General features: G+C 50.4%; 1 protein-coding gene across 6 annotated transcripts in view; it reads right to left on the bottom strand.

Annotated features, from left to right (window-relative positions):
* Positions 1-10374, bottom strand: part of Bicd1 (BICD cargo adaptor 1) — a 240672-nt gene that overhangs the window by 8309 nt on the left and 221989 nt on the right. For 3 of the 6 annotated variants that reach the window (XM_004632224.2, XM_023716293.1, XM_023716295.1), the window contains one exon: positions 2871-2946. The exons of 2 other annotated variants lie outside the window; for them this stretch is intronic. In XM_004632224.2, coding sequence (XP_004632281.1) covers positions 2871-2946 — 76 coding nt within the window. Of the gene's footprint in view, positions 1-2870; positions 2957-10374 lie in introns of all 6 variants that reach the window. One more of the 6 variants, XM_023716294.1, reaches the window with a different exon arrangement.

The raw sequence follows: 10374 nt of genomic DNA, 5'->3' as shown, positions 1-10374 counted from the left end.
GTCTATCACTTCACTCCTCCCGGGTGCAGAAGGGCGGATCTGCTCCTCCTTGGACGCCTGCCTGGCTCCGTGCAGCTCGGTGTTAGGTGGGACTATAGGCAGGTGCTTTACCAGGGAGTAAGAATGGTCACCCTTGGGGAGCTGCAGCAGGCAGCCTGTGGGACAGTCACCCTGTGGAGCACATGGTGGGACTTCTCCGGTCTCTGTGCTCTCCTCCAGCAGGGAGCCGAAGGGCAGCGAGGGCCCGAATTCCGAGCACCTTTGGAAAGGACCCTGGCCAGTCTTTCCACTGTACTTACTCAGTTCTGTGGGTGGACTATATGGGTAGTGGGTCCTGTAAATGTAACTAAATTTGTAATTCATGAACTTGCTGCCTTTTATTCCCTACCCAGAGCCTTGCCACTGAGCTACGCCCACACCACTTGCTTCTTTCTTTCTTTCTTTTGACAGAATCTTGCTATGCAGTTCAGGCTGCCCTTCAGCTCACTTTGCAGGCCAGGCAGGCATCACACTCACAACGATCCTCCTGCCTCAGCCTCCGGGGTGCTGAGATTACAGGCTTATTTTTTAATTTTGAGACAAGATGTGCTAAACTGTCCAGGCTGGTTGGAATTTACAGTCCCCTTGCCTCAGCCTCCCAAAGCGCTGCGGCCATGAGCAGGCCTGTGTCACCATGCTGACTAAACTGCTTTCCTTCAAGCAGATCATCCCTGTGGAGGCAGCAAGCAGTCTGAATTCCAGGATCTCAAAAGAGAAGGACCTGGAGCATGCAACTGTTTAGTTGAGCTTTTCAAAAGAAAAGCAAGGGCCAGGGAGATAGCTTGGTGGTCTAAGCACCTGCCTGGCAGGCACAAGGACCCAAGTTTGATCCCCAGTACTGCATGCCATGCTGGCCCTGGAACCCCAGGTGCTCTGTGCCAGACCGGTGGAGCATGTCTGTCATCCCAGCACTGGAGAGGCTGAGACAAGTGGATCACTATGAGTCTGAACTGTGTAGTGAAACCCTGTATCAAATTAAAAAGAAAAAAGCAAGCTAAAATTACACAATGTCATAAAAAAAATACAGTGAGTGCTTACATTTATTATTGTTATTTTATATATTTGGTATAGCATCTCACTGCACAGCTCAGCTTCATAGTGATCCTCCTGTTTTCCACCTCCCCAGCTCTGGGATTACAGGTGTGCATCACCATGCCTGGTCTCGGTGGCCAGCTCAGTATGCCCAGGGGTGGGGCCAGTGTGGCATGTGGTGCCAGGGATCAAACCCAGGTCCTTGCGCTTCCTAAGCAGGTGCTCAGTCCATTAAGCTATCTCGTCAGCCTTCACTTGCATTTCTTTAAATAAATGAAATACAGTAAAAAAAAATACTTGCCACTGCCCCCCTAAAAGTACTCACTTCTGCTCTGAACATACTCATCCCACCCTTCTTGCCACTTTCTGAAGTGGCTCTGGAAGATCGGCGAGAGCCTTCAGTTGCACTGTCCTGGTTGCCTCAAGGTCCTGAATCTTTCAGAATGCTTCCCTTTCGGGTCACTGTGACTTTGGGGAGGAGCTAGAGGTTGCACAGCGGCAGTCTGGTGGACAGGGTGGGTGGCAACATGCAGATGAGGCTGCCTTTGGCTTGGACAGTACTCGGCAGCCGCATTCACTAGATTTTTGATCACACCTCACAAAGCCACCAAGGAAAGGAGATGTTCAGAGGTGTTTCTGAAAGCAGCAGGAATGACGGGCTAAGTGTGCTCGAGGCGGTGGGCAATATTCTGAGGGGGATTAGCGGCAGTGTGCCTTTTAGTATTATAAATTTTAAAAATGTGAACCTTCCCTGTAGGTCAGATGTCATGAAGCTAAAACATTTCCTTGGCAGCCTTTCTGGGTTCTATCTTGCCTCAACATCTGGAGGAGTGGGCTGCTCCAGCCCAGGCTCGGGCAAAGCAGGAAGGTTATGAAAGAGAAGGCAGATCTTTGTCTCGAGGGCGGTTAGGTGACAGGGCTGTTATCAGTGCTGACAACAGGCAGCCTGGCAGACCTCCTGCTCTACCCACTCATCCTGCTTTCTAGGGAAGATTCTAGAAGAACCTTTGTCAGCAGGAGCAACTCTGCATGCTCACAGCTAGGGGGTGCTGGACATGGGACCCACACCCGAGCCTCAGACTCCAGAAAGTGTGCACTCATTCATAGGATGCTTCTCCAATACCTGGCCCTGGTCTGTCCCAGTTCCCTGCCCTGGCCTTGGGAGGGACCACTCCCAAGTCTTCAGCATTGCACTGCATAGTCCAATGGAGGTGAAGGGGACCCGTGGAGCGGGACTCTTGCAGCTGACACCTGGCAACCCGACCCCGGGCAGCTCTTGCTCCAGGCAACGAGCAGCGGGCACATCCAATCCAGGAGCAAGCTAGCCAGGCAAACTCCTCTGGTCTGGGTCATTGCAAATTCTCCAGTTCATCTCCCCTAAGGGACTCAGGCTGCCAATGTTTATTTCTGAATGTAAATGACAAGGTTTTGCCCCACCCCTCAAATTCAGCTTTCAGAGTGCTTGAGTGGAGGAAAAAAAGACACTTGTGACATGTCCCATTACCACACACCTCATTCATTGTTTGCCTGAGAAACACATTTAAGGGCAAAAAGAGGAACAGGAGAGTGGGACAGATGTCCTCCCGAGCCCAGTGTGGAAGGTCGGAAGCTCCACACCTTGCAGAAGGGAGGAGGCGGTGAGACCTGGCTCCAGGGCAGCATGCTTGTGGGGAGCCCATGGCTTCTGCAGCCCCCGTAAATCATACGCAGTGGGACGGAATGGAGTACAGGCGCCACATGCGGGGAGGGGAGCGGGGGCACAGGCCGCATGCAGCCAGGAGGGGAGGAGGTGCATTTACCTGACGGGCGGGCAGTCTGGCCTCCTGGCTAGTTGTGAGCACTGTGGCGGTACGGAGGCAGCAGGCTGCTGACAATCTACAAGAAACTGATAAATTAGACATGTATACAACGCGAAGACAGCGCATGGTGTTAGTAACAGAACTGAGGCAGCTGCCTGCGAGATTTAGTGAGGAATGCATTCACACAGAAACGGCCTGACCCTGAGCGATGCCAATGGGAAGGGCGGGCTCCTTTCGTCATTAAAGTGTTAGTGACACACAATTAGTAGCGAGATTTCTCAAATACATTAGGACATAGCCATTCATTTATGGTATTTTGCTATTTCTCACAACAAAGGATTTATTAGTGTAGGATGCTCATGTTCTGAATATGAATACGCTGGTAGCTATTTGCTTAGCACAGGGATCCGTTATGCCAAGTGGAACCTACTCTGATAAGCAGTATGTCCTTGCTGGTCAGGACACACGGACACAGTCCCCTTGAGAAAGGCATGCATACATTCTTCTCCCTGATTAAGGGAAGGACAGTGGACAAGGGAGTCCTCTGAAGTGACTTTTCTGAAAATTCATTTTATGTAGAGAAAACAAGAATTGCTAGCTGGAACATTAGCATCTTTATTCAATAGTCAATTGTTCATGAGTTAGACTAGAAGCCAGAGCTAGCCCGACTGCAGGGGAATGGTGCTCGGGCCTGCGCTAGCCATGTTAACGCAGTATCCTAGGACCCATCTCGACTTAGCGAGGTGCTTGCTGGTGGGAGTACATGCAAGGGTTGCTCCCCAGGTGACCTATCTGTCCCTCGGGAACCTGCATGCTCAGCCCTCCAAATAAAGCAAAGCTCAGTTTGTTTATCGACATCAGACTGAGCATATGAGAATCATTCAAAACGCTGGCTAGAAAAGACATCATTGCAAACACATTAAAGTCAGTTATGCTCGAAAATCATTCTTAACTGAAGTGCTTCTTTTGCTAACTGCTTTGACTATGTACGTGCTTAGTAAATCCCTTTCTCTATGTGTCATGTAGGTAAAAGGTAAGCCAAACTACCACAGATTGTGAACTTAGTAGGCACCACTTGTTCTAAAGCAAAGTGTTATAACAAGACCTGCCTAAATAACTCTGCAATACCAAAGTTTATAAGGCTGCTGTTCAGAAGACAGCATTTATGCAAAACATTGGGAAAGAGACTGAAAGTTGAGGCAAAGTAGAACACAAGGCAGGTGTGATTTGAGGTTGTTCAAGAGAAAAGTCAGTCCTGCAGGGAGCCTTTCTACAGCGGTTTCTGTGGAAGAGTAACCTATTAACTACTTATTATTAATGAGAACCAAATAATCTGATTCCTGTTAAGCAGCTATTCTTCTGATGATTGGATCAGTAAAATCTTTCAAGTAATTGTTTTTTCGTATTTGTTTTTTTCTCCTTTAACTTCCATTTTGCAGCTTCATTAGCTCCAATGATTCGCTTTTGTAGAAACTCAGAGTCTTAAGGGATGCATTCCTTTGTCTTTTTTTTTTTTTTTTTTTGGTCTTTTTTAAATCTTTGCTCCTTTTGGTTTTTCCAATAGCTTTTCTGGGTGGGAATTTAGGCCTGTATTTTGACACTACTGTATGTAGTTTGGTTTAAGTCAAGCAGGCCTGTGCTGCCCTCCTGTGGTGTGTTTGGGTAAGTGCAATGATGTGGAGAAAGGGCACCGCTATGCAAATTCTTTTAGAGCAGAGCGCGGGTCTCCCTGGGCTGGCAGCCGGGAGGGCTAAGGAAGGCAGGCAAATGCTTCCTTCACTTTCCTTATCTTACATGTACAGCCTCAAGGAGCTGCTTACTACGTGGCCGGTTATTCTTCTATTTCCCCCTGTTGGTACTGGAGATCAAGCCCAGGGCCTCAGTCTTGCCTCTGAGCTATATCCTTAGCGCTCTCCTGCTGTATTTTGAGACAGAGTCCCCCTAAATTGCTCAGGCTGGCTTCAAACTTGTGACCCTCCTGCCTCAGCCTTCTGGGATTCCAGGAACTGTCATCGTGCCTGAGGCTGTCCTTACTCTTCCTATTTGTAGTGGACATCCTTCTGCTTTCTCTGCCTGTCATTACCTTACTTTAAAACCTCTTTCAGCCCCAGCCCTGCATTGATAATTTATAAGCACTTGGCTAAGGGTCCTCAGACTGAACAGCTAACTCCCCAGATGGCTGTGACAGATGAAAATAGTAAATTAAAAATCTGCCTTCTAACAACCCCTCTTGGCCCAGGGAGCCCAGGTACGCTCCCTCCGGCCACGCTGAGATGCAGCTGTCTCACGCTTCTCTGTGAGGTGGAAGAGCTGGCTGCGAGCTGAGTGGGTCCCTCCTGGCCTGGGCACTCCCTGCATGGTCACCCTGGCTCTGCTCCTCGCCTTCCTCTGCATTTCGCTCTGGAGGGAACTGGGCTGAGATAGGTGGGCTGCAGAGCAGGCACCCAGGCGGCTCACGGCCACTGCCACCAGCACTCCCCATCTGTCATTAGTGACAAAGGGGGGAGCTCCGGTTATGTGTGAAACTGCTGGGCTGGGGGCACTGGAGGGGAGCAGAGAAGGTACGGCCCCTGCTTTGTTAGAAGACAAGGAGCGGTGAGCCTTACAGCAGTGTCACGGTCGGGACGGTGACAGTGACAATGAAGGAGACACCATCCTGTACCCGTGTGTAGTTCACAAAGCGTCAGCACTGCACAGGTCCTGGACACGCTTGTCGCCCTGTGACCCTATATTACCAACCCCAGTGGACAGCTGAGGAAAGGAAGAACTGGCTCCAGGAACTCAGTGGAGGCCACGTAAGCAATGAAGCAGGGAGCTACACTGACTTGCAGATGCACCGCCAAGCTGTTCCTACAGCCGAGGCGTCCTGGGAGCGCAGCAGGGCTGAAGCCAGGATAGGTGGATTAGGCTAAATCTAAGGCCAGGTAACTAAATATGCGTTGCCCGGGGATACGTCCTGACACTGACAACTAGGCTGACACTTCTGAGAACTCCAAGCTGTTCAAGGTGTCTACTGATGGTAAAGCACTTACTGGAAATGATCAGAAATCAACTAGCTATGGGCTGGTTGTCACTTGCGGGCCGGGAGAATGGCTCAGCACACTCAAGGGCTCCTCCGGGCTGCCAGGGAGCAGCCAGCGCAGGGTGAGCAGGGCTATCAGGGAGGCGAACCCCGGGGCTGCACATGCCCAGGCGGAGCGTCTCTCCCTAGACAAGACTTCAGGGAGAAAGCAGCGCAGAGATATGAGAGGCTGGGGGTGCGGCTCGGGGTACAGCCACTGCTCAGCATGTCCGTGGCCCTGGGGTTCCTGCAGTGGAGACATGGAAAATGAGGGGGGAGCGGAGGAAAAGGGCAGGAGGAGAAACGCCATGCTACTACTACTACAAGCTTCTATCAGTCATCTGTTTTAAGGTTTAGGAACATTTTGGAATTTCTACTTCACCACCCTTCCAAAAAAGAAATGTTGGTATATGGGGCTCTACCAAAGTCTCCTATTTTGAGACTATTTTTTTTTTCTTCATATATAAAGACAGACACACAGATAGATGGACAGAGGGAGGGAGGGAGGGAGGGAGGGAGGGGAGGACATGCACGCAGTGCGGGGCCTGCACCCAGAGCCTGTACACGTGGGACAAGCACTCTACCATGTCACCATTTTTCACAATCTCCCTCAAGAAACAGAGGTGGGGCTGGAGACATGGCTCAGCTGTAGGGCTCTCGCCTCACACGCATAAGGGCCTGGGTTCAATCCCCAGCAACAAAGAAAGAGAAAAGAAACAGAAGGGGCCTTGCAGAAATGCGCTCTACACTCCCAGCCTGACCAGCCGGGGCCCACCCTGAAGACAGTGAAAACCTTCACAACCTCCGGCAAGGAGGCATGGGAAGGGGCCTCTCGCTTTTATAAAGATGCGCTAAGAATAAGGAACACACTGGTAGGGCACAGCCTTGGTCCCGGGCTCTCCCCCAGACTTCTTCTTGACCCTTTCTATGCTATTTAGAAAAGGAACCCCTTTCCCCAAAGTGAGTCCTCAGTGAGTCTGGTGCCCGCTGGTGTCTGAGTGGGATGGGAGGGAGCTGGGTAGTGGTGGGGCCACATGGGCACTGGTGTAGATGACGTGGTTCCTAGGGCCCCTTGGGGACATGGGTGCACCCAGCCCTAGCTGACCCAACTGCTGTTTCCCTGCCCAGCTCCTCCTGCACCCCCAGCTCTGCCCAGGGCTGTTCGCATTTTGCAAAACAAACAAACAAACAAACAAACAAACAAACAAAAAACAAAAACAAAAACAAAACAAAAACCGGCGTCCTCCCCTCTGCGCCTCCCCATGCTCCTGTGACACCCAGGGCCAGCTCTCTCGCCAGTCCACTGGCCCCCACCAGCTCTGGCTGGGCTTGTCACCCTGCACACGTGCTCAGTGAGGCCAGTGAGCATGCCCGGGTGTCCTGGTGGACAGCAGCAGCCACAGGCTCACCTCATCCGAGTCCCCCAGTCCTTCACAACAGCAGGAAGTAGGACTGTGGGGACACACATACACTGCCTGGTCACACTGACGCCTGCTCGCAGGTGCACTCGTCCCCCCCTCAGGGCTCAGCATCCTGTGGGCCACTCCTGTCCTTGCCACCCCCCACCTTTTGGCATGCGGCGCATCTTTCCAAGAGCTGCACATTCCCTCCCTCTCTAATTGTCTCTCTCAATCAGAAAATGCATTACTCGCGCCTTGGTATTGAGACCTAAGATCAACATCTAATCACAAGCCCGGCTAAGGGAAGGCCGTGTTTCATAAACATCGATCCGTGCGCTCCGCCCCTTACGCAGGTCAGGCAGCTGTGAGTCCCAACCAGTGCTTGGGTTCTAGACTCGGTTTCTCTTTAGTCTCAGGGACACTTTAGAACAGGTAACTGGCTGTTTGCCCAAGTTCAGGTACAGATCGTTTTCCTGGTTTTATGACTCCGAGGATAGTCTAGCAGACAGGAAGTAATTCTTTTTGAATCCACAGTCTTAGTTACATTATATTCTCAGTCTTTTGTTTTTTTACTTTGAGACAGGGTCTCACCAAGTTGCCCAGCTGGGGTCAAAATTGAGATCTGCCTGTTTCAACCGCCCGGAGTGCAGGGAACTCAGCTGGGCACCGCGAGGCCTGGAAGCCATCCTAATGAACTCACGCTGCCTGTCAGGGGTCCTCATTACCTGAGCATTCGAAACTCCACTTTTAGAAACTACGTAGGATTAGCCTCACACTTGTTGGTCTGCAGTGTAGAGAAAACTCCTTTGCATTAAAAACTATACATCCACACTTCTTACCCTCCTAGGGAGTTCCACACTTACTGCGATATTCACTTTCTCCCTGAGTACTTTCTGTTCTTCCTTGCCTATGTCCATAATCTTTCATTATCTTTTCTTAAGCCAAGAGGTAGCTCAGTGGCACAGCACCTTCCTGGCAAGTGTGAGGTCATGAGTTCGATTCCCAATACAAAAACAAAACAAAACAAACAAACAAACAAAAAAAAAGAGAAGGTGAGAAAGAAAGGGGTATGTCCGTCCCTTTTTTCTTGTTTTGAAAATGCACCCATACACTGAAAAACAGGCAGGAGAAATGGGGGTTTATGAAACAAAGTGTATTCATTCTCCTGGCGAGACACAGAATTTATTATTACTGTTAACTTGGGGTACTGTTCCCGAGACTTTTAAAAAATATTTAATGGCTCAATTGAACAACTAGCTGTCACAGAATGACACTGTTGCTATTTTCAAATAGATACCACCAGGGACCAAAGATCTCCCATACAGCGCTGCCCGGGCTCACCACTGAGGAACACGACGGTGGCCATCTTTTTTAAGAAGGATGAAGTAAGTTTGTGAACCGAGGCACCGCTGCGGTATCTGGAACAAGGCATCAATGCTTATTTAAAACCTTTCACAGGTGACTAATTATAGCAGAAAGGCAGGGCTGTGACGCTCTCGGCAGGTGCTACACTCTCCAGCCACACTCCACAGCAGACAGTCGAAGCGCAGAGCAGCCCATTTATGTCCTAGTGTGGAGAAGGGTTTCTCTCTCTCTCTCTCTCTCTCTCTCTCTCTCTCTCTCTCTCTCTTCTACAGATCAGGACACGGGTTTGGGCAATGGGAGGAAAAGGAAGAACAGACAGAGGAGAACAGAAGGTAGAGTGAAGGATGGGAAGTAATGGGGTCTACAATGTTTACAACGTACTGCACTGTGCAGGCAGGAAGCGGAAAGCTTTGTTCACAAAGGCTCTTCGATTCTTGTAAAAGCACAAGGAGATAGATTTTATTTTTCCTTAGAATGAGAACCTCAGGCTTCAAGAGGCTAAGTTTTCACGGCATGCTCCCACAGAGCAGGGGAAGGGTGTCCTCCTGCCTGTTGGTGTTGAAATCCTAACCCAGCATTTGGAGACCAGGCCTTTGGGGGTGACCAAGGTGAAGTGACACCATGAGGAGAGGAGTAAGAAGACAGGAATAAGATATAGGGATGTAAGCCCATGTCCGAGGAAGGATGGCCTGGGGACACAGGAAGCATGCAGCTATCTGCGGGCTGAAGGGCACAGCCCAAGGAGCAGCCAGGTCTGGGGCACGTGCCTGTGGGCTTCCAGCTCCCAGAGTCCTTAGCGAACGAAACTTTCTTAGTGAAGCTGCCCATCTGGTCTCAGCCTGAGCACAGTGAACAGAGGCTTTGCTACCTGTGGCAGCCTTAAGCAGCTGTCCTGTTTACTCTGCTGAGTCCTCAGCCCAAATAACCCAAAGCATTCCACAGGCTGACATAAGTAGGCCTTGCTTCAAGGGCCTGTACAGCAAACCAAGGTCTACAGAAGGTCAGAAACACAGGCAGTGAAACTCTGCAGGTTTTCTTAGCAAAAGCACGCAGACAGGAGTATTGGGGAAAATTAAACTGATGATTGAATGTGAAATATGAGTGATTGTGAGTAGAATAATTTAACTTTCTACATGTTTTACACTGTAATTATAAACCAGGCCCCCAACCATGGGTGGCAGCACAAGGTGCACGCCATCAGCTATGGGCACACTCCCAGATACACACAGATGTAAGTGAGGGCCATGTGCAAAGACCTGGGTCATGGGCACGGACACCCCGCAGTCATTCTGGGCCTTTAGGCAATGGGGCTTCTGCAGGCATTTTCTAGTGACTGTGAAGGAACCTGGAACAGAGGGCCTTACACTATGCCACTCTCCCCGCCTAGCCACAGTGTTTACTGTGACACAAGATTCCATGTAGTGGCTAAGTTGTACAGGCTGGGCTCCACCTGGGTCCTTGCTCCTAGGCCTCCTCAGTGCTGGGACTCCAGGCATGCATGCCTGGCAGGCTCTGGCACTGCTCTGATCCTATGTGTTTGGTTCTTTGTGGCTCAGCTCTCGCTGTCAGAGTCCATCACAGAGAACCAGGTGTTTATGTACTTACTTTCAGCCTGTTTTGTTTTTGTATGTGTGTGTGTTAGGAAAGGGTCTACAGGATGTTCAGGGTCTCACTACTA

The sequence above is a fragment of the Octodon degus genome, unplaced genomic scaffold (genome assembly GCF_000260255.1).
Source record: "Octodon degus isolate 3935 unplaced genomic scaffold, OctDeg1.0 scaffold00047, whole genome shotgun sequence".
Classification (NCBI taxonomy): domain Eukaryota; kingdom Metazoa; phylum Chordata; class Mammalia; order Rodentia; family Octodontidae; genus Octodon; species Octodon degus.
This window is presented reverse-complemented; position numbering and strand designations above follow the sequence as displayed.